Source organism: Corvus brachyrhynchos, unplaced genomic scaffold, assembly GCF_000691975.1.
Source record: "Corvus brachyrhynchos isolate BGI_N302 unplaced genomic scaffold, ASM69197v1 scaffold783, whole genome shotgun sequence".
Taxonomy (NCBI): Eukaryota; Metazoa; Chordata; class Aves; order Passeriformes; family Corvidae; genus Corvus; species Corvus brachyrhynchos.
In genome coordinates this window covers 957,111-982,101 of record NW_008236979.1, presented here as the reverse complement: position 1 = coordinate 982,101, position 24,991 = coordinate 957,111, and the positions used below count along the sequence as shown (strand labels likewise).

Here is a 24,991-nt window from a genome sequence, read left to right as displayed (position 1 = left end):
GAAGTTATAGACGTGATTCATACAGCTGATTAATTTCTAAGTACAGGGAGTCCTTTGCCTCTCTTTTGAACAGCGAGGAACAGTGTGAGGATGTAGCCAAGGATCAAACCCGATAGTGCAGATGCATCATATCACTGTCAGTGTTGCTATGACACATCAGCCATCAGTAGTCAGGAGAAAATTGTTCTCATTTACCGGGCTTGGTTGAACTTCTGAGTTGAACATCAGGCCCCCTTACAAGATCAGTCGTGATTTGTGGAGTGAAATACAGGCTAAAACTTCACAACAGGAAAGTCATCACATCTCTGATGTTATCACCAGTTATTACACTGCTTAACACTCAGTCTCTTTGGCATGAAGATCTCTCTGTAAGACTGGACCTTATATTTAATGATCAATACTCTGATTTTTAATGTTTGAAGTTGGGTGTAATAAACTCCTATTACTGAAAGAAAGTGACATGGTTTATGTTGCATATTAGAATTACAGTTTAAATTGTGGTTTTTTGATTAGCATGCTTTTCATGAGACCAAAATACTGTGCTTGTATACTGTTGAAGAGCACAATACTTTAGAATTATTTCATCAATGATAAAATTTTTTATGGTTCATTTAAAAAAAAAAAAGTTGTAATAGTCTGAGCATCTTTGGTGTATTATAATAATGCAGCACTTTATAGCAGACTGTAAAACTCCAGACTACAGTTTTAGGAATTGTGCAATTTTGTTTTATAGTTTAATAATTGTTCAATTGAAAATGAGTATGAGGTTACTAAGAACCAATTTAATGACTTACAAAAATACAGCTTTATGAAAAGGCACTGCACACCTTTACAGAAAATTGAAATTTCTATGGACAGATTATAGTTTCTATCCTCAGAAAAAATTTTGCAAATTATTGGTACTAAAAGCAGATTTGCATTTGCAGTGTTCCCCTAAGCCACAGTCGTTTCTATGTTTCACATGAGCATCCTCTTATAAAAATACCACAAAAATGCAAAAGTGCTAGAATAAACCAGAATCAGAAAATTGGATCACATCAGATAAGCCAAATCAAACTGTTCATAGCCCTTATTATTACTTTATGTGGTTCTTCATCATATTAAAGGTATTCCTAATGTCAGCCAGCTCTAGTTCTCAATCAAATACCTAGTCCATCATGTATTTCCCTTTTAAAACAGATAGCTCACTACAGTCTGCAAAAAACAGCCATAAAAAGGAGTACAGTATTATAAATTAATTTTAAGGCCTAACTACTACCAATAAAAATTCTGGGTCATTGCATTGCGATGGTACATGTTTAATCATATTGTCTTTGGAAGCAGAGTTCAGAATATATTGTGCCTTTATGGGACCTGACAAAGCGCTTTGTTTAAGACATATTGTTTGCTATTAGCAAATATTAGGTTTTAGTCATGTCTCTGCTCCCATCTGTACTTGCTGGAGTGAAAGTGGCTCTGGTTACGCCAGCAGGCTGACCCTGTTGCAAAGCAAGGAGGCAAAAGGGATTGTGCCACTAGGTTTCTAATGGAAAAGAAATCAAGAGTAGAAGCCTTGAAATCAAGAGCAGAAGCCTTGAAATCTTGAACACTTTTTTTTTTAAACAGGAATAGCTTTCAAGGAGTCCTTATTATGCACCAAAATCCCATCATACTAGTTATTCCAGAAACTCATAATGAAAAGATACTCTTGGCCTTAAAAACCTAGTGAATTGCTGTTAACTTTAGTGCAGCTATCACCTTATAGCCTTCATTTTTTCTGAAAACCACATTGTGCTTTAGAAACAATAAATATTTTACTGTTATAAACTGTGTTAATGCACTAGGTTATCCTCAAAAAAATATATCCACAGAGATTCATGAGGAAAACCAAAGTAAAAGACTGGTGTTATATCAGATAATGAATACAGTTGTCAATAAAGAGATGTTTCTTGCTAAGGTATAAAAATAGCTCAGCAGTCGCCAGAATATATCAAAATTTAACAAATAAAATCTTTATCAATTCTGCCATTTTTGCAAAGAATTGTTCTTTCCTAGGCAAGCAGAAGGATTTCACCAGACTTCTATAATTGAAATGTCCTTTTAAACACTTTTATTGAAGTGGCATTGACGGTTTTGTTTTGTAGCGTGACGGCTTAGGACAAATGACAGTGTGGAGGCTGAAAAATTCTGGATAGTGAAGCATTTTAGTCCCAGATGCATACAGTTCTATGAATTACCTGCCTTCTCCCACTTGGAGGGGGATGGTGTAGAGGGGGTGACAATTTAGGGGAGCAGGGTAGCAACTTGTTGTACAATTTCCTCGTTCCCTGGGGGAGAAGGCTCACTAACAGAGAGGGATCCTGATGAGTGGTGCACAGTCCTGATGCAGAGTCAAGGGGTTTGCCTCATCTCTAGTTATGTTCCCTGAAATCCTCAGAGGTGGGAGAAATGGTCCTAGATCCTGGAGTAGGGGTGTGGGGCTGCCTGCCCCAGAGTCGTTTCCCAAAAGTGTTCCCTGGTATTTCTGTGAGTCCTTGGTATATGAGTGGGTAGAGAAGAGCTCACAGATGGGAACTACATTCAGATTGTGCTATAATTTTCTCATTTACTGTCACCCTTGATGGCTCTTGAAGTCTGATTGTTGCAGAACTGTTGGACACTTTCTTAATGATCAGCAGGTTATTTCCATAGATGAGCTATCTATTTCTTAGAGCACAGCAAACCTGTGCTCTTTTTTGGGACAAATGTTTGATTGTATTTTGTCTAATCCTACAGAAAAGTGTTGATTAGAGTTCATGGTCTTATGCTCACTGGCATATCTACAGCATCTCTGAAACCTCACTTCCAGTTAGCCGTTAGTCTTCATTAGATCCTTTTCCTGTCTGTTTTTGTTTGCTTGGTTTGTTTTTGTTGTTTTTCCATGTTGTGTGGTTTGTTTGTTTGTTTGTTTTCTTTTCTTTTGGTTTGGGTTGTTTTGTCCTTTCTTCTTGCAGATCCATTCTGTAATGTTTGAACACTCAACAGCCTCATAGGCTTAATCTGCTATGAAATTAATTTATATTATTTTTGTGTATTCCCTCCAATGATTTAATGGCTAAATGCAGATTAAGGGGGAAAAACCATGAAAATCTGCACCACTGAGCTGGAGGGATGTTGAGCCTTTATGGTCCTGGAGTACTTTCCATGCCATCACTGGCTGGGCTGCCCTAGAAGGCACAGCAGGGAAAGGCAAAGGAGGGTGGTGGCCATACTGGGGTCCAGTTGAGATTGAAGTCTGCATTTTGATTTGGGTAAAATGTCTGAATCAATCCTGCTTCCTTATCCTTGATTAAGGAGGATTCATTGCCTTCCTCTGCCAACAGCAAACCCAAGTACCTGAAGTATGTTTATGCATATAAAGTCATTTGATTTTAAGGAGGCAATCACACGACCTAATCAAAGTCTGCTTTTGTTTATACACTTGTAAAAAGGGAGTAGCTCCACAGTTGTATGAATTGCAATTATCCTTAAGTGTACATTGTAATTATTCATTACCCCTTACATACATGCACATCATTCTTTGATATTTCTGTGCAACCCAGAAACTAACATTCTTAAAAAATAAACTACCCAGACTCTCAGTTGCCATGTGGCAGATAAGATCAAAATCATTTCAGGAGTAATAAAGAAGACGTTTTAGGAGTAGTTTATTCTGTGTTACCACCAGAAAATGAAATATAGAAAAGCCCAGTGGAAATTAGAATGCAGTAATAAGTAATCATTCCAACCCATACATTGCTGACGAGGCAGCATAGCTGCACAAATAGTACAATGCTGAAGAGCTAAAATTTGGAACCTTTTCCATAGCATTCATTAATTTTTCAAGTAATCAAACCAAGTTTATAGGACAGAAAATGAAACACAATCTTTTAACCAAATTGGCTAATCTATACTCTTAATAAAAAAACCATTAATGATAACAAAACAGCTGAACATAAATTTTTGTTCTGCCCTTACCCTGTCTGCTCATTTTACTTACAGTCTGTAACTCTACTTACTGTACACTAGTAATCAAATACTTGGAATAAATCACACCCTTTATCTCCTATTTAATCTTTATCCTTATGAGTCCTGATCAGCTGTCTTACCTAAATAATAGATCTTTATGTAGCCTCCAACCATCTACTCTACAGCATTTTTCAATTTGCTGTTGCGTTCCAGAACATGAGACACTGTCACCCATTTCAGTTCCTTGCTGTCAAAATCAATAGGAGTTCAAAATGTTTATTTTAGTCTGTGCTTTGGAGGTGAGCCTAACTATTTCACACCAAGTCCTGTTCCTAATCAGTGAACTTGGCCTAATAATCCCTCCTCAGGTTAAGCCCTCCTGCGTGCTTTGCTCTTTTTATGAGTCACAGGTAAATAGACTGATGTGCGTAACATAGAATATTTTTCGTAGGTTCACTCAGCATGTTTCCTAAAGAATTATAGGATTATCCTCCCTCATGTCTTTCTTAAAACGGAATTAGGTATTCAGGCAGTAATTTAGTAAATGCTGCATTACATGGTGCTGTAGTTTTCCAGATTGACATTTTCAGAAGCCTCAAGTAGCCTCTGATTCAAGGCAAGTTACGCATTACCACATGACCCTAAACGTTTGGATGCTCTGAATTCATGCTCAGATTTGAAATGTGTGCATTTGAATTTGTTACGTGTGTGGCAGGTAAGACATGTACCAGGTAGGCTCCAAATAGCTACCTGCAGCCCTAAGTACCTAATCTGTGCAGAGGGTTGGATAAATGGCCATATAAATCAGGTGTGCACAGACGAGAGCAAAGCAGTTACAAGAATCCGTGAAAACCCATTCCTAAATTTGCGCCTGCACAAATGCAATAAAAGGGGGTTTGGTCAGAACTTTGCTGATGAACAGTGTTCCATATGGCTTTTACAATGGCTCACCTTCTGCAGGAAACGTAGTCAGTTACCAGCTGCATGCATCTTGGCTGGTCTGTAATGATTTCTGTGTTGGAGTGCTGTTCTGCACGCATCAGTCGTGTATGCACTGCACTTGTCTGGTTCTCAGGGCCAATTTAGGGATCTGCTCCTTCAGGGACCTAGCTGCTTGCATACAGTTTCAGAATCCAAATGCAAATTCAGTAGGAAATAATTATCCCTTTTTTTCATAGTGGTTTTGAACTTTGAGAAATTCTTGCAAATGTTTGCAGAATCCTGCTCTCATCAAGAGTTTACCCAACCCCTGTTAATTTTGATTAAGATTTCCTGATTATTCCTAAGCACTCAGTCATGGTTATATGCAGAGAAAAAATTCAGATTGTCGTAGGCACAACTAAGCAGGTTTAGGTAAAAAACACACTCTGTCTATACCCAGAGAACAGCTTAATGAGGATACTTAGGAATAATTAATTAGGCAGAGGGTTTTCACCTTCAGGCTGGTGGCTCATGTTATATTTAGTATCAGTGTAGCTCTTTGGTGAGTGCCCTCAGTAAAAGAGAGAGCTCTGTTCTCTGGGAGCTGAACTGGGTCCATGTCACAGGCACAGGCCCTGAAATGCAAGTTGTGCTGCCTTATGTCCCTGTAACAGGGGGCTGGACTCTGGTGCTTCATGGACATCTAAACAGAGCAACTGGCAAAGCTTCAGCTCCCCATAATCTCCACGCCAGCGAGACACATCTGCTCATATGTGCTCTGCAAGTCCTCGTTCATCATCTGCTGCCCTTTGTTCTGTGCAGAGCTTGCTGGAGTGCAGTTACATTCATCTGTGCACAGCATCTCAGCGATGGGATGTCTCGTGCTGTTCAAGCGGTCACTGAATGGGAGCAGCACAGTGAGATCCCAAATCCCTTTTAAGGATGCTGTCCTCAAACACTAGAGAGGCTTAGGCCATCTTGGCCAGTGAACAAGGCATCTCTTAATCCCATTAAATTCACTTCTGACTGGGACTGTTCAATAGTGCGGTATCAGCGCTGGTGTCCATATACAGTAGCGTATGTTAATACACAGTAGGCACTGTCTGCATCACAACCATCCCTCATTTCTAGCAGTGCTGTCATCCTTGTGACTTTCCACCCTCTGCTCTGTAGGTAGGAGTAACACAGGAAGCCATGTTGCTGCTATGGTTGGCACACACGGAGTTGTGGGTGTTTTTTTAATGCTTCCTCTCTGGATACTTGATGACAATGTATTGACACTGAAACTTGCTAGGAAGACAGAGCTGATGCTAGTGAGGATTAGATGCATCTGAGTAGGCAGATCATAAAAAAACACCCCTCACTTGGTCTGTTTTCTACTTGCTTCAGCTCAGTCCAGAACTATTAATAAAACCATTATGCACTCAGGGAAATATTTGCTGCCAACCATCATCAATCAAGATTCTCTTCAGATAGCACTCCTAAGATGTTTTTCTAGGTGAAACCTTCTAATCTCTCTCTTGAGTTCCATTAAAGGATAGTAAAATTTGGTGGCAGAGGGCACCTTCAAGATTTTTCTTGTAGGGTGTGCAGTAGATTTAGAAAAATCTGAGGACAGAGTGGGACTGCCCCTTTGTAACACAACAGCTCATCTCACAGAAAGGGAAGTGAAGGGCATGGGAAAACATCCTGCATGCTTTCCGACCTTACAAACCTATACCCCAGTAATTCCTCAGTCTCTTTGATGAAGTGCACTGCCTGAGGTGCAAATTAGTGCCACTTTTGTGCATTGAACCTGTCCTCTTGGAGTGCTTCAGAACCACCTCCTCATTTCAAAAATACAACAGAATAGTTTTCAGTACTGACCTGAGCTAGATTAAACTAGCTACCTTGGAATTTAAGTCTGTATGTCCCATTAATAATCCCCTGAACTATCCAGTCTACCACAATATAATTCTTCAAAAAGTAGGCAAACTAGTCACAATTAAGCTTCTAAAGCTTCTTCCAGTTTAGTATGGAAATGTTTCAAAATATACCCAAAGTGATGTTGTTGATCTGCGTTAGTGACATTATTAGCATTCATCTGTTTTTATTTTCCAGCTTATTAAATGTAAACATAAATTTAAGCCTTCTGTCCTTCTGTGAAGAACTTGTGGGATGAAACAAAGGATTATATCCTGTGAATACAATTTTGCATAATCTGATAATTATTTGCATAATCTGGTCATTATAGGCACAGTTTTGTTTTAACAGGGTTATAATTGTTAAACATCTAACATTCTTTCTGTGTCTAACAAATTGTTTCAGTGATGGAAAAAAATCCTCCATACTTCTTACTTCCCAAATTTGAGGCCATGTATGCAGATGATATTAGGAAGTTACTTCTGATTTTCAGTTGGTACTGCCTGGCAAGTGGAAAAATTCCTGTTGGTGTGGTGGGATCAGGACAGTAAAGAATAAGGCACCTTTCTAATAATGCCACGATTCTGCAGAGATCTGCTACAAGAGTTTCTCTGCTTTTTTGAATAGCTTCATTAATTACAGTGTGGCTGCTTGTGAGAGCATCGTTCATGTGTAAATCAGGGATATGAGGAAGGCCACTCTAATACCATCCATTAAAGTATGGTCCACTGTAGGATAGCCCATTAAAGAGAATTACTGTCAGGGTTTCACTGATAGTATTTCTGAGAAGGGGTGATTTTTCTCTCCGTCACTCACTTCAGCAAGGGGAGAATGAATGTTGGATGCTACCTCAAAGTCTCTCGCAAGTATTGAGTTTTAAGACCCATTTTGCAAGGGCCTTTTAATAACATTTAGGAAGCTGACAGGACAAACCAAGGTCTAGCTTAGCTAATGGAAATCTGTGGACGAGACCAGTTGGATATTTTCTTTTTCAGTCATGACTTAAATATGTTGAAAAATATGCTTGCCTTAGAAAATAAAATGGCAGTAGTCCAAATTGTATGATATTAATTCACTTTTAGAAATTAAAAGGCTATCAGATTTTACTAAAAAGAAATGCTAGCAGTAAATTTGAACACCTTCCTACACACTTTTAAAGGCTTTTATTCTAATGAAAATAAAAATAGTCTGTCATGGACATTGCTAGCAGCTATGCTTGAAGTTGTCTTGCATTTCATATTAAAAAAATCCAAAACATTAATTATTTGGGTGAAAATTTTCATGTTATGGTTCTTGCTGAATTCTTGAGGCATAGCTGCCTATCAAAGCCACAATTTACCATAACCTGTTGGGTTTTTTTTAAATACTCACCTTGCTAGATTTAATTCCACTATTTAAAAAAATGTTTTATTTTTTATTCTAAATGGTATTGTCAGTGCTAGAAAGGGACTGAGACAAGTACTGCAGCACATTCACTACAATTGCAGCCCTGCCAGTTCTGAGGATACATCTGTGCACCTGCAAAATTCAGCTACAGGATTAGAGAAGGGAGAGAATGCTTTAATTTTTTATTTCAGTGGCACTTCTGGAGAGCAGATTGTGCCAAAAATGCAAAATTCACTAATTAATCCAAATCACAGCTGTTCAAGAGTGGATTACTTTAAAAGAAAAGAACTAGCCTGTGAATCATGCCATGATTTAGTGGGACTTGGGTACACCACCACGCCACTGTGGAAATAAATACATTGTGCTTGAAATGTGCAAACTAAACAGAGGCAGGGAGGGCACGGCTGTGGGGTGGCTGCTCAGCTAACTGGTTTCTTTTGCCTTTGTGTTCAAGGTTACTTCATTGTTACTTTATTGTAGCCTTTGCTTTTGCCTCTCTGTAATTGCAGCAAAAGTCACTTCTTACCTGAAGTGTTTTCACCCTTTTAAGGCTCTCCGTGTTATTTTTCTCTGTGTAACCATGCCAGTACTCACAATACACACGTCCATACACGTACTGTTAATAGAAAGTCCTTAACATTTTTAGGCACTTAACAAAAAGCAGATGTTCATGGTCGTCCCCTTGCCTTCTCTTTTAAAATTTATGAGTGAGCGCGGTGCTCAGAAAACCAGCAGTAATCCCAGTTGCTCAAGGTTGGCATAGCACGAAGGGAAGCTTCGTGTCGTGCTGAGCTCGGGGCCCCATGCAGACTGGTGTTCAAGCAAGCTTGCCTGATCTTCCCTTGCAGCTGCAGAAGCACAGACCAGCACCCCTGGTCCTGCTGCCGGCGGGCGGAGGCAGCGCCTGACCTTGTTTGCTTAATCCCTTCCACCTTCCGCCAGCTCCGAGCTGGGAGTCTCATGAGGCCGAGCATCCCTGCTGAGCTGCCCTCCTGCAGCTCTGCTTTCGGCTGTGGAGGCTCCCTTAGCAGGGTCCTGGCTGCACAGTGTGCTGGTGTGTGACTGCAGTGGAGGGGACTCTCCGGCGAGGAGCAGGCACAGGGAATTCTGCCTGTCCTGGAGCACCTCGAGGTGTTGCTGCCCTGGAGAAGCCCTGCAGGCACATGGATGTGGTGCCTCTTTCCAAGGCTCGTTGCACCGTGCAGGCTGAGGTGGTCCCGCAGTAGCTGTGGCTCACAGCTGCTCGGGAGTGTTCCCACCACCACACTCCAGCGCACCACAGCCCAGCCCAGTCCTGGAGGCAGGAACTTCACCTGCTGCCAAGCTGAACAACTTCGTTTGTGTATTTGGACATGCGAGGCCACTCACACCAGCATGGAGAAGTGTTGTGGGATCTCTAGTGCTTCAATTACTTGCCTTTCTTAAAAATTAAAAGCTGAGTAGGTCTTTTAACTGAGACTGCAATGGCTTTGTGTTCCTGCTGCTTTTCTTCAGGTGCTGCTCAGCAGCCAGATGCTACCTGTACCTGCTGTCCGTGGCACTGGGTTGATCTCTGTGGTGAATCACTAGGGAAATGCATTTTAATAATAAAATCCAAAACAACTCAACTTTGGATTACATGGATGTTTAGTTTTATAACTAAAGAAAAAACTCAACAACCTAGGCAGCCTGAGATGTTGAGATATTAACCTAATAAAACTTATTCAGTCTCTGCTTTTTAGTATTCTGTTTCCTTCTCTGCCCTTCTTAATGCAAAAATATTTGCTTGCGGCAAATCCATAAAAAGACCATATTAGGAGAATTGCATAATATCCCCTAAAAATAGGAAGCAAGAATCTGGGACTATAGAAATTCATTTTACTCAGCTAAATGAATGACTGAAGATGAAAACAAAATTGTTAGCAAGTTACTGTACTGCCATGAAAGGTAAGTCAGCTCAGTTGTCTTGGCTGAGTGTCATATTTTGTGCTATGCTCACTGGGAGACTAATTGCTTGAAATAAATATTTGAAGATCTCTGTGTCTGGTCCTTGTAAGCTGTTTGATCAGTTTGGTGTTTCTGATAGGATCTGTTTTTTATAAAATCTTTAAGATTGCTGTTAGGCGATTTTTGTGCTATGTTATCCCAGCCATATAAGTGCAGTGAGAGATGGAGCTTAATGAGGTCTTATGTTTATTAACATAAGGATCTGGGAATGGTCCAGCAATAATTAATATCATATAGGTCATCCTTCCTTCCTTCCACACTCTTTTCAGCTCCTTTTGGGAGGATTACTTCCAGTTCTTACCCTTCAATCAAATTTTCTAACAATTCACAAATTGAAGAAGTTGAAGGGAGTTTTTCCTCTATCCCTACCAGACTTTTATCAGCTCTTCAGCCCGTTTCTTAGATTTCTGAAGTGATGTCTGCTGCTATGTGTGTTTCCATCTGCATCTGTCAGGAGCCCCAAGTGTCTGTTAGACCAGAGCTGATTTGATTCACGTTGTTACTCTGTGGTCTGGGAAGGAGATGCTGTTCCCAGCCCAGTTCCAGAAGGACGGGGCAGTTCTCCCTTGTTGGTGGCTGAAGAGCTGGAAGCTGGCTTTAGCAGAAGAAGGACCTACGTTTGTTCCAGCCCCTCTCCCAGAGGATTCCTCTAGACTGCTCTGGGGTGAGGACTTCTTTTCAACCACTTTCCTCCTGGAGGAAGCCACGAAAATAATCTCAGGAGGCCCGCCATCCCTTTTTCTCTTTCCTGTCCAGAAAACAAACTTCCCTGCTTTAAGGTTGCTCTCTGTTTCTTGTTTCTCATGTTTAAGTCATCAAATCCAGCACGAATTTATTAATGTTGAGGGATAAGGGGAATGCTGTAAAAAAACCCTTAGTGTGTGTTTTCCCAGTGCATATATGGGCACAACGGGATGCTTGGTTTACTTTATTTAATGTCTCTCAGCTAAAAAACTTGTGGTTTTCTTCTGTCTGTGCTGGGTGTTACCTCTGTAGCTCTGGAGCATAGTGCCAGTAATGTCTTCATGATGCTTGTTTCTAGAAGATACTTTCTTCTCTGTACAAAGTGCCATGACAGAACTGTAGTGCTTTTATGCCGAATGACAATTGATAATTTCATGCCCCAAGCTTGTGTCTTGAGGGTTGACTCAGCAGAGAGGAAAAAAAAAAGAAGCAGAAAAAAGATCTGGCTGCTTTGTTATAGGACTGTGCAGAGCTGCTTGTTTTTATAGCTTAAATAGCTCTGCACTCTGGATGGATGGTACAGGTTTCAGGATTACCCCATGCTGAATTGTACCCTGTGTCTGTGACCCACACGTTTCTTATCTTCCCTGTTGAAAGTAATTATACTCCAGTGTGGCATAGTACTCCTGTGCTAATAAGAAAATACTATTGACAGGTGTGGTAGATGCACCATCCATTTAGTGAGCACAGAAGAGTTAAACTGATTGCATTTTTTCAGTCTGTGTATTTCTCAGCTTATTGTTTGTGTCCTGCTATTGGGAAAAACAGGTTAGTTGCATAGTAAATCTCTCTAATCAACACAGGAGAAGAGCAAAAAGAACAAACACCCTTATTTGTTAGAAGCGTGGTCATTTCAAGGATGCATCCTGGGAGATGTGTCCCTCTTCTTCAGAAAGGCTTGTTAATATGGGCATAACTAACCAGGATCTCAGGAGAGGACAAGGGCTCACTCATTAAGATCAGCTGTATAAACAGCCTAGATAGCAGATACCTGTCCTAATGATGCTTCTGTTGCCTCTCCCTGTCGAAGCAATACCCTCCATAAAGCTCATTAATCCATGGCTAAAGAAAGGGGCTGGGTTCTGAATTCTGGCACTCTGTGCCTGTTTGCTTTCAGAGCCAATGCATTCAGCTCCCTTTACATCCTTCTTCTTCCCTTCCCTCCCTCCAAATTAAAGCTCACCTCCATTTGGAGACATCCCCAGTCAGAACTTTTCCTTGCTGTGAATAACAGAAATTCATGCTGTAGTGAACATACAAAAATACTGCTGGTAGACAGCCATGAATGTGTGTACTGACTCCTCGTGAGACTGCTGCAGTGTTCAATGCGTGTATTAACCATGCAGGGCTGTGATTTGCAAAAACTGGATGCATAATGGCAAGATAGCATTTCTGGGCATAAACTCAGGGCTATGGTATTTGCAAAGGATGGATCTAGAGGGATTTGGGGGTGGAAAGAAGGGAGTTACTTTAGGAGGATCTTATGCTAATTATTAGGTGCAGGGCAAGAGAAGACTAATTAGGGACATGCAATTGAACTCATGTAGGATGCATTGGGATCAGAAGGAAACATGGAGGTCCACACAGACTTCTGAAGGAGAAACACCTCTATAAGCAATATTTCCTTCTCATTTCAGAAAACCTCTTCTTCTGGCCCTGATTTAACTTTCTTTCTAGGAAAGAAAGAAGTAAAATTTTGCTTCTCGTAATAAGAATTTTTTTTTTCTGGACATGTTGTTTGTTGCTCTATCAGCCCTTGACTATGTCCAATATTTTAGTTCTGATATTGAAAGCTAAGGGTTTTCAGACCAAAACAAGGCTTGTACGTGACTAGCAGACATGATACTGAAGCTCGTCAGGAGGTACTTAAATACAATTATCTCTAAATATCATCTGTTGCTTGTGCTGATACAGTGAGAAGATTCTCTGGGAAAGCAGATGTTCATTTTTAAAAAATGTAAAAGCATAAGTGAGTTCAAGCCTGTTGGCTGTATGGATGCAGCTTCATCAGAGTAGCTCACATTAATGAATTACAGTTCCCTGCAAAGCAGGAGTAAGTGTCAACCCATCTTATGCAACTTTGTTTTACAGTCTCAGATATGTCACAGCTCATTGTGTCATTAAGTAAGTCATTAGCAAATGGTATTTTTCCTCAGTAGAAAAGAACTCATATGTCTTTCTTAGCCACTAATTTTAAGCTGATTTTCTTTCACTTTTTTTAAAAGTTATTTTTATCAGCCCAGCCCTACTTGTCTTTTTATTTAATGATGGAATCCCCATAGATCTTTCTGTCACCAGATAACAACTTTGCAATAAATTTTTAAAAGAATACAAATTTGAATACAGACAACTTAGCCATTTGAGTGTGCTCTTTTACTCCTGTGGAGTTAGGTACTTCTAGAACATTTGAAAACACCTTCTTGCCTCCTTGGTAGGCAAGCTGGATGCCTGAGATGGGATTGGCAGTGAATCCTTGGCATCTTGCATAATGAACAGCTCTCAATTCCCAAATTAAGTGATGGTGCAGTTATTCCAGAATTGTCTGCAGCTGTACGTGATGGACGTTGATTTCTCTTGAGTTTTTAGGATAATGGAAGATGTTGGAAAGGAAAATATCCAACAGCAGAAGACATCCTCTTTAATTCAAAGGCATGTCTCCCAGTCTGGGTGTATTTCCACCAGGGCTATCAGCATAACCTCCAAACCCTGATTTTTTTAAAGCTCCGATAAGATGTTCACTCACTGTAGCACAAAGAGTTCTGCCACGTGTAGAGCTGTTTCTGCCCAGGAGCAGGGCAGGAAGAATTTTCCCCTTGAGTTGTAAGTAAAGGACATACACGTTCTATAGCACTCTCTTCAGCATGCAGGTTTGGGTTTTTTATCCCATTACTTGTGATTTAGTGATGTACTGTTGTATTCCAGTAGTGCAGCCTATGCCAGTATTTCCATTATAACCCATTCTCACTGGTTTATAACTCAACACTAAAAATGTACTCTTCCAATTTGAACTTGGCAGATAATGTCTCATCTCATCCTCAAAATGACAGTTTTTTCTCTCCCTTTGCCATCCTCCCAATAAGAGGTTGCATTTTTGTTGTATTTTTAAATAGAAGATACTGTCCTTTCTGTTTTGATAAGGGAAAAGCCTGCCTGATTATTAAAATTGCTTTTCAGTGGTAAGAGAGGAGGACAATATAATAGAGGATGCATGTGAATAAGTGTTGTTGATGTTACAATATCTACACTAAGTATATGGGTGCAGAGAAGTATCACTTTCCAAAAGAAAACCAGTGAATGTTTATCAAAATGGTTGAAAAGAGGTTTTTTATGGTGGTTCTTTTTCTAGCTGTTGATTTTACCCTTAAAATAGTGTTCTCAGAGGTAAATATGTTTTAGCTGCTGCACTCCATTGTTTTTCAGGCTGAAGTAAGTAAAGGAAGACTTTACTGCATAGAGGCAAAATAATGATATTTTTCTCTTTTCTCATTTGATAAACACAGTACAAAAGGATTATAAATTCTAACTTTGGTGTTGAGACCAACTACCAGTTGTAGACCTGTAGTTAGCACAGTGCCATGAATCCACAGGAGATGTAGGCAGCAAAGCACAGTGTTTCCAATAAAGAGACACTTGTGGGAATAGGAAAGTTAGCAATGAGTGACAAACTGAGAAACATGACGCTTGTATGATCCTTAGAGTTTACACTGTCAGGAACTGAACCTCTGATCCAGAGGCTTTATCTGAAGCCTCACATTTCAAGTCAAGGTAGTGTGGGTATTATGGATGTAAGAAAATCAGGATTTAAATCTAGTTTCTCCTTCTTTACCTGTTTCCTTGGAGCCAGCCATTGAGGAGTTAAGCTACCCAGTTGCCTTTAAAAGAAGTTTCCTATCCACTACAAACAGGGCAGGAAGGCTTCACTGTGATGTTTCTTTTTGTTGCAAATTTACTTCCAGGCACTTATTTTTCCATTTAGACAGTTAAATTTATGCTTACCATAACCACTTTAATGGTACTAATTAGTAGAAAGGGTATATAAGAAGGAAATTTTATGGAGGGTATTTATTAATAAATTGAGCTATTGTTTTCTCATATATATGAAAACTATCAACATATATTCAGTATGTATTCTTACTATAGCTGAGCTGTCTTTCTCTTAAATCCCAGCTGTTTCACTTTTTCAGTTGTCTGTAATATGTTCATGTATCATCAAAAGCAGAGAATGTGTTTCCTAACAAGAAGTTCAGTTCCTTCATTTGGTTTCTAAAATCAGTAATTAGGTCAAAGACTATTTTGTATCCGTTGGCAGAACCAGTGGCTCTCAGATACGGAGTAGAATAGCTGTATGTGGAACTGAATCTTTTGAGGGCATAAAATCAGACTGCTCAGCACCTTCTCACATCAGCTTTAGTCCAGGCCATCACTGCCTAAACCAGTGAGATTCTGCAGTGTAAAATGAATGCAGCGCTGTGAGATTCAGATCTTCGTTTTTCTGCAGTAAATAAGTTGCAGGTCCAACAAAACTTCCAGGTAGAAGCATCAGATGTGCCCAGTGCAGTCAGCAGTTTTGTAAACCCAAGTCTTCTGTTAGAAGAACTGATTTACTTTAGCCCAGTTACCTCCTGAAAAAGGGTGCTGGGTTTGTTTCTGGAATATGCAAAGAACAAACTGATACTGAGAACCACTGAAGTGCTCAAGTTAACCATAGCACTGTTTCCTGGGAGCTCCTTCCACACCATGGGGATTAGTACTGCTCTTGAAGAAAAGCAGAAAATGCCCAGCCCAGACTTGTTCACTTGAGGAATGGAAGTATTAAACACCTCCTGCTGCTGGACAGAGTGCAGGCTGCTGCTGCCATTTTGGATCATACCACCTGAAGTGCTTCTTGCTTGAGTCAGTGTTCTTCTTGCAGCTTTGTAGAAGAGGTTCTCTGGCAGCCATGAAATATACTAAAACAGTATTTGTATTTTTATCATAATAGCTGGGAAAATTGCAAGAATCATTAAGGATAAAATACTCCAGTGTTGCATATTTTCCTAAAACTGGGGCATATCATAGATTATTTGTTAATATGCAGTGGTATTATGGTAATTATTAACTGTCATATTTAATTTCTTCTCATGAATATCCAGCACCATTTTTAAGTGGCCACAGAAGATAACATGTTCTCTACAGCTGATGGCACTCATCATTGTAATTACTAAGTACCCTTAGCTGACTGTTTGAAATTTTGCTGTAAATTCAAATGAGAATGTGAATGTTATTGGAAAACATGCAGTTACATTTGGAGTTTATTTGCTAATCATGTGCAAATCACTGTCAAAATTATAAGGATTATGACAACCGATGCAAATATCTAAGTGCTTTGTGCTGCTGGATGTATAAATTTCACAGGGAATAAATTTTCTATTTGTTCATAGGCACAGAAAAAGCGAAAATCCAATGAATCTGTAGATACAGAGCTCTGTCTTAATGAGGTGAGTGTGGATCTTGGATATTTCACAGCACACATGCCTCCCCATAAGAAAAGATGTTCTGTCAAGATTATCATGGGCTACCTCACACATGTCTTGTCAGTTTTGTTATGTTTGGATATCATAATGGATTAAAGAATGATCTTAGAAGTTCAGAGCTGGGCTCAAAGTGTCCTCTGCTGATTTTATATTTCAGTAGCTGTACAACACATGTTTAGGGAGATCCCATAGTAATCACCATTGCACCTAGCAAGGATACTTATTTAATAATCTGCACCCAAGGATTTAGTTTTTTTTATTGTTATCCAGAAATAACTTGTCAAACAAAGTTGTTCTGTTGACTGTGCAGAAGGTGAAGTTTCTCTGGGGGTCCTGCTTTTGCTGTTATAAAATAAGCTGGCATGATAAACATGGATCCCTAAAGAAATGCCATACTTTTACACACAGAAGCATTGCTAAAGTAAGCATTTTTTAATACTTTCTTCTCTTTTTTGAAGTGTGCAGTACTGATGTTAACTAATTTCAAAATACTGTCATTTTGACATCTGTTTTGATGCCTTTTTTATCTTTCCTTTTATGAGATTGATGTATAGGTATCAGTGGAGGGTGGGACATGAGCAAACAAAAGCATTTCATGATGTAGACTTAAATACTTTGCAGTGAAAATGTTGTAATGGTGACCAAGGCAGGTGTTGTATCTTGCAGAATGCTCTCGGGAAGGACAACACAGCGGGAGTCTCCACCAGTCACATATCTGCAGAGAATTCCCTGGCTCTTCCTACCAGCTTCTATCTAAGCACACAGCTCACCCTGATGACACTTGCACTCTCACTCATTTTGTCCCTAAGCTCATCAGTCGTCTTGTAGCTGCATTACAAAAGGACGTGTTAAAAAAAAAATAATCAAAAAAAAAAATCTGTTTGCTGTCCTCTGTTGTTTATCTGGAATTCCAGGTCTGGGAGCTAAGCTGAGGCACTCCTGCTAGAACAGTCTCAGCTGGAATTTTATTTTTTTTCTCTCTAAAAAAAAGCTTCTTGTGATATTTAGAGGCTTTGTGAAATACTTGGTGCAGTGCTACATTCCAAACCCAAAAGGCTTTTTGGGCATGCAGTGTTTTAAAGAGACAGTGTGTAAATTTGCCTGTAAAGCGACCTGGTTGGATTATTTTAATAATTATTATTTTAATTCTGGCTTTTACCTGAGAAAGAAGATGACAGTTTTCTTAAGATCTTGTTTATCTCATTGAATGGTTTTGGTTTTCAAATTGATTGAACTTCAGACTATCAAGGATGCCAGGCTTTTGTCTAATGGTGAATGTTCTCCCAGAAAATGGACTTTATGAAACTTCTTCATTTGATAAATCGCTACTGATGTTAAACTCTTTCAGTGTGTTAGCATTTTCCTCTCTAAATGTTTATGTACTGTAAGTGATTCTGCGTTCCCTGCTGAGAAGCCATTATAATTCACATACAGGTGTAATGTATGTCTTTCAGTTAAATTCTCATAAAAATAGAGTGTGGCGTAGAACCTTCTAACAGTACATTTATCTTTTAATTATAATCATCTAGCCTTAACAAGAGTGAAGATTCCTTAAATTAGCAAGAAGCAGCCATTGTGAAAGCTTGATAAAGATACCTTTCTTTAAATATGCGGAAAAAATTTTGCTACAGGGTTTCAGCTGTACAGTCTATGGTCTTTTATGCTTCCATTGTGATAATATAGTCCAGTTATTATACTCTTTGTTTAATAAAAAAATTACATACAATTTATTTGCTCTACTAAAACTAAAGTCATCATCTGTTTATACATACCTGATAATGTCAGATCAAAAAGCTACAGGAACTTCATGCCTTACTTCTCCTATCAAAACATTGTAGAGGGCCAAGAGGTAGTAGGATAACATTTAAATTGTGTTTTGTTTCTTAGAACTGCTAAAATCAACACAGAAGGATGGTTGATCCAGTTACAAGGCAGCATCATGCACATGTACCCATGTGACAGGCTTATCTCACCCTGGTAGTTCCTACCGCAGACCTTGGCATTGCTGACATGATGAACTGTTTGCAAGACCAGCTCCATAAACTAATTTAATGGTTTGGATGGTGATATTACCAGTAGACATGATTTAATCACTCGGTTCTCACTCAGTGACATTGGCATCCTGTGCTGGTTCATTATGGTTTCCCACAGTATCTAGAAGGAATTCTTTAAAGCTTTAAATGTCATCAGATAGGCAGCATTTCTCCTAAGGGCTGTCTTTATACCTTACTGTGATGGCTTGTTGACTGTTACAAGCAGTTATGTCTAAGTGATCAACAGTAATCAGTTTCTGTTCCTATTGGAAGTAGAAGATAACTTCTGCAAGCAAGGAGTTCATCATGTTGGATGTAGAGATTTACTCTGAGACTTACACAATTATGCCCTGTCCTGCTCTGAAATGTCCAGATCAGTTATTTGCAATACAACTATGAAGTACAAATTACTATTTTATAACTGCACTGAGGTTTGAGTGTGCAAAATACACATCTTGCTAAGAGATTATTAAACCTATTGACAAGTTCATCTTTTGAGATTTTTCTTGGCTAATAATAAACACTTCCATAATTTTTGAAATTCATTTATGTACTCCTGATTATGGTCACATAATACAGGTTTCAAAGCGATTTGTATGTGATAGAATTCTACAATATTCTGTGCCACTGAACATAACAAATTAGACAATATTACTTTTTAATTCTGTGTTGATAAGAAACTGCAAATTACTTTCCAAGGCAGCAGAGCTGCTTTCAGAGAAGAGATATATAGACCATCATTACCAGCAAAGCCCATGTGGTTCCTGTTGCGCTTCTTGTAGAAGATAATCAAATTATTGAAAACCAGGGGCAGCAGAAAAAAGATTATGAGATTCATGATTTTAAAAATGAATCAAATTCTTTTATGTCAAAAGGAGTTGATAGTATAACCTATTGAAATGCTAATGAACATAGCATTGTAATTCAGAAGTCTGACATTATCTAATTAAAAATATTTTCAAAACAAATTCCTAAACATTATGATTATTAAATTCATCTTTGATCCACAAAGCTTTCTTTAAAATATCATTTGTATTCAGCACATTAAACATTTTAGGCAGTATCGGGAATTTTAATAATCTCCCAGTATAGTATATACTTTTTGAAAATTTTTTTAATGTTTGGTTTGGTTACAGTATCTCTCTTACATTTAATACCAATTATTAGAATGCTTTGACACTGTCTGATCCAGAATAAAAACTATTGATCACTTATACTGTAAATAACAACCTAATGAGCTTTTGATTACAAAAGAAACTGCTGGTTATCTGAGTCAATGAGAGTTACCTTTGGAAATAAAATTCAGATGTAGTAGAGGAAAAAATTGTAGTTTTTACAGGTAGCCAAAAAAGCTCAACAGAGTACTTAAGCTTTTTGTCCTGTAAATTAAAAGTACACTGAAGTGCTAATTTAAAAAATTTAATTGCTTATTGAACAGGCAGAAAGGAAAAGAAAAGCCCTTTACAGTCATCACCATGCAAACAATGGAGGATTTTTCAAAGTTGGATGTGGTGTGGATGATGTCAGTTTAGCATGGTGACCTTGTCAATGCAGTCATTTGCTGCAGTACTGAATTACATAAATTGTTTAATTTTTTTCCTCTTTCAGTCACTAAAATATCATGTGTTGAGTGCTTAATTAACAAGCTTAGGCTGGGCTTTATATATCCTTTGAAAGATTCATTTTATCCATATAACAATAGTATAGAGGCTGTCCAAAAAAAGATGTACATAGAGATGATCTACTGTTCCAGTTGTAAATCTAACCAGTTCAGTTGTATGTAAATTAAATCATGGGCTACCATAAACATATCCAAATCATCTTGTACTGGAACAGCCATTGTCATTAGTATTATTGATAGCATGTTTATGCTTCTTTTTAAAAGTAGTGCACACAAAGGTAAAATTCAGACTGAACTGAAATATATGGCTGAGGTTTTGCAGTCTTAATTCCACAAGCTATTCCAGTGAAAGAGGCACTGAAGGTGAACCTTTCAGATATTGGCAAAAATAACAGCAGCTGAGGGTTTCCCTTGCCCCAGTGTGGGTGGTGACACCACCCACGGGCAGCAGCCCCAAGGAGTGACCATGCAGGGATTTGGTCAGAGGTGAGGGGTGCATCCCTTGCATCATTGACCTGGCTCCCTGAGATCCCAGCTCCCTCAAGAGGATGCGGATGAGGTAGGAAGAATTAGGAGGAAGTGGAATTCTTATTAATTTCAAAGAATGACAGACTTTGTCTGGAGACCTATTCCCAGGCTTTTTTCTTTTTTTTTTCCCCAAGGAAATTATGTCCCTCCAAGACCCAGCATTTTTAATATGAGTGTTCACAATTTCTTGCAGTTCGAATCAGCAGACTGAAAACATGAAAGTATCTACTTTTGTTAAGCTTGTGCAATTAGGCTGGAGATGAAGAAAACAGAGCAGGAATCACCTTGAAATCTCAATTTAATTAAAATTTGCAATTGTTGGCTAATCACTATGATATTTCCATGGAGTAAAGATGGTGAGAAACCAGTGAAGGAGAAGAGCAAAACTCAGAACAGCTCCCTGAAGGGACATAAATCTTATGTGTGTCATGTGACAGGAGTGTCTCTGACAAGCAGTTATTCATACAACAATTACAACTTTCTTTTGTAAAATGTAATTCTTTGTCTTCAATACCAAGGTGGATCTACCTCACTGAAAAATATATGTTCACTGACATTCTTTCTTTCTGCTTTAAACTGTTCTGCATTAAAAGTGTTCTGGGCTAGAGGCCTCCAGGGTTGTTTTATGCCCATGAGGTTAGTCAGACTGTACCTGATGTCCCTGACATCAAATAGAAATATGTTTGGTTCTGATGAACTTGGCAGAGAAATTAATCCAGTGACTTGTTAAATATTTCTCATCTTTAAATATTTGGTTTTTCTTAGCAGCCAGTTCTTCCTGTGACATTTCAATTATTGGCTATTTCAGCTTCTCTTTAACTTTGGAAGATCATTCTGTCCAACTCTACAGTATTTAACTTTATAGATTTGCTTCAGTGCTAGTTTTCTGGTTTTCTTTTTTAATTACAGCCTTCACTTTTGAGGAAAAAAAGATGTGATCAGGAATATGTCTCCACTGAACTAAGAACACCTGTAATGGGGAGGAAATTTAAAGTTCCCATTTTATCTCTTTAGCACCGGTTTGACTTGAATAAGCTATAACATTGTGTTGTTATTCCCCAGATGGAATTTAAAATCTAGTTTGGTACTGAATAGGGTTGAAAACTTTCAAACTCTTTACAAGCTATTGGAAATATTTAAATACTTCTAATGTATTTTTCACTTGGAATTTCAGTCAAATAGATAAAGTCTCACTAAGTAGTGAATTCTTACAAGAGTAAGAATTCTCTTTGGGAAATTTTGATGGCCCTGTTCTTAAGGTAAAATCAGGGAGGATGGTGAATTCCCATTTTTAACTCCATATTATCTTGACTTTTATACACCCTTGCTTCAAGTTCTCCTCTTATGTTTGCCTCCAGGCAATGTTTATACTTAATAGATGCATATTAGATGTGGACACCTCAACAGTCAGAAGCCAACTCCTGCAACTCCTACAAGATGTTCCATCTCTTTTTATCATTCATGAAAGTGTGAGCAACAAATTCAAGATGTGGCCTAAAAATTACCTGAATCTTAAAGGAGTCAACAAATCTCTCAGTACCATTTCTTACCAGTATTAGACTGTGATATTCTAAATTGGTACTGTCTAGACTACTCACAAGAGTCCTCTGAGCACATTTAACCAGAGTTAAAGCAGTTTCTGCTGTTTTATCTTATTCAGGTGCCAATAGCTGTTGCCATACATACAATTAGAGCTGATTGTTGCCGAGGTTAAAAGACCCAAACCTTAGCTCCTTTTCACCTTCTTGTAGTGATTCCAACACTATAATTCCTTTGCACTGCTTTTTAATCTGTCAGAAGGAGAATTTCCTAGAATCCAGAAGAAAATGAGTCCTAGATTTAAGGCCAATTTTCTTCAAATTTCTCCCTCCAAAATACCAAAATATTTGACTTCTGACAGACTTCTGTCCTCCAAAGCTTTTGTGTCTGCTCCCTCACTCAGGCTTGTCCAGCTGGGGGGAAGCTTATCCCACACTAACAAACCTGTCAGAGCTACATGCTGGCAAATAAGTCATGCCAGGCTCTCTAGCTGCAGCTCTTCAGCTGAGTAAGGAGTTGATTTTGGCCACTGCACTCGTCCTTAGGTCAAAGCTTAAGTGCTACAAAAGCTAAACCCCACAGATGTATTGAGCCACAGGGAGGTGTAAAGTCCTTCAAGCACAGAAGCCAGCAAATCTACTGAAACTCTGGGGTAATTTTCAAAACAAGATTAACACATCATGGTCCTCTCATGGTAATGTTTATGGAATAGGATATATGACAGAAGGAAGGTGGAGAAACAGGAGAAAGCCTGAAGATGCAAAAATTACTGTTTAGGGAACCACCATTTATTTTAGCAGGAGATACTGCAGAAGGCACACTGCTGAGAGAGAGAAATGTGTGTCCCACTGAGGATAAAACAGAGAAATCATGGGTTTTTTCTTTGACTTTGTGGATTAGCCCATGGAAACTGTTCCCCCATTTGAGAAGCGAAGCAATTCTTTTGGGAATATGCTGACCTAAATGCTGGGAGCACAGGGTCTCCCTCACATCCCCAGACCTGGTTATTAGCAGTGACATCCTCTGCGTGTTTTGGGGTGAGACAAAGGCTTTAACCTTTAAGTGAAAGTTGAGACAGAAGGAATGTCTGTAAGGGTTATTAGAGGTGGAACAAAGCCTCACAGGGGACTGTATCTGGCAGCTGGGGGTGCACAACCCAGACTGAGCTGGGTCACACATTGCTTAAAAAGAAAACTAAGTGCAGGTAAAAATTGAAAGAAAAATATGGTCTTGATTTTTATATTACCACTTCTCTGGGAAGTGATGCCTAAAATCAACCTCTTACCTCTTCCCAGTACCCTACATTGTTTCTGAATAAGAACAAGAAATAAATCCAGAATGCAGGCAGTGGAAGAAATTGCTTCAAAGCACTCCAACATGTGGGAAATCTAACTGGTGGCAGTTATTAATCTCCACATTCTCCCCTCCCCCAAAATTATTGCTACTGAGTTTGCTCTGACAGGGTTTGTGTGATGTTTTGGGTAGCATTACCTAGTACTGAAATGATTAGCTGTGATTAGTACTGCTCAGGCTGGGAAGGTATATGTGTCTTTCACCTGAGGGTATGTTGAATTTTGCACTTTTTGTGTAAACTACAAGTTGACAAGAGCTGCAGCAAAAAGGAAATAGCAGGGGAAGGCTCACATAAAAGTAATTTTTCTTACATCGTGATGATAAAGCGATTAATTGAGGGTAAGCAGAAATGGTGAAGATAAAGGTAACAGGTAGCATTTGGACCCAGGAAGACTGACGTTCACTGTGATCTGAGGATATCCAATGTTAGTATTTTCCTGCACTTTCTTTCACCTTTTTTTTTTTCTCTTTGTCTTTTTCCAAAACTGTCTAGAACATGCTTCCATTTTCTGGAGGAAATTCTTACACAAACAGTTACCTTCTTGTGTAAATTCTATGTTGTCTTATGGATTTCTGTACATCTCACTGCAGGTTATTACGTGTCAGGTCTTCAGTCATAATGGCTGGTAATTTGTTGTAAAAAAAAACCAAAACCACTGTTCACTTGTTCCTGTTGACTTACTTAGACATTGCTCTGAGGACGTTGCTCTTTGGACTGTCCACACTTTGGAAGTCAATCCACGATGTTTGGCGTTTTCTGTTAGCATAATCCTCCAGCATTAGTATTGTACATATCCAGAAAACAATCCCTCTCAATAAACATTATTCTCTTTTTTATTAAAAAGCATGTTTTTGTGAGAACAATTTCCTGGTTGTTTTTCTTCTGTTTTGTTTTATTAAAAAAAAAAAAAAAGGAAGCTTGACTGGCAAAAAAAAAAAAGGAAAACAAGGTTGATCTCATTTTTGTTGTTTTGCAGTCTACCATGATCTAAGAAAATAAGAAATAAAGCTTTTCCCTTTAAATATCTATTCATTTTCTTGCTCCCTAGTCTTTTTGTGTTAGTGAATGTGGCCTGCAAATGAGCAGGCAGTATCAGATGGAAATGATGGAAAGACAGGCAGGAGAGTGGCCAGCTGGCCCTATTCATGCTTGTTCACTCTCTGGCACGCACAGACGCCTCCACACCCATCCCACCCCTTCATCCTGCCAGGCCAGAAAGAAAGGACTCGCTCCTATTTTCACACAATGGCAGCAGAAGAGCTGCAAAGGCTTTGAAGACAAAAGCATTTGCAGGAGGATATTTTAGGAAATGCAGAGTGTGCTGGGAGAGGAAAGGGAAGGTGGATAAACAAGCTTTCAGGATGCCTTTCCTCATGTTGGTGACTGAAAACCAGGAAAATGATTTCAGCATTTACTCATGTTCAAACTGAGATTTAACAAATGAATATATTATGAGCAAAGAGCAATCACACGCACCCGTGAAAAAGCTGCTGCTCAG

The 24,991-nt window shown here is 38.9% G+C and overlaps 1 protein-coding gene across 2 annotated transcripts in view; it reads left to right on the top strand.

Moving 5' to 3' along the window:
- GFRA1 (GDNF family receptor alpha 1) overlaps positions 1-24,356 on the top strand; it is a 138,804-nt gene extending 114,448 nt beyond the window's left edge. For both annotated transcript variants that reach the window (XM_008629375.2, XM_008629376.2), the window contains exons 8-9: positions 16,326-16,382; positions 17,085-24,356. In XM_008629375.2, coding sequence (XP_008627597.1) covers positions 16,326-16,382; positions 17,085-17,246 — 219 coding nt within the window. In that variant the 3' untranslated portion in view covers positions 17,247-24,356. The remainder of the gene's footprint in view (positions 1-16,325; positions 16,383-17,084) is intronic.
- The last annotated feature ends 635 nt before the right edge of the window (positions 24,357-24,991 follow it).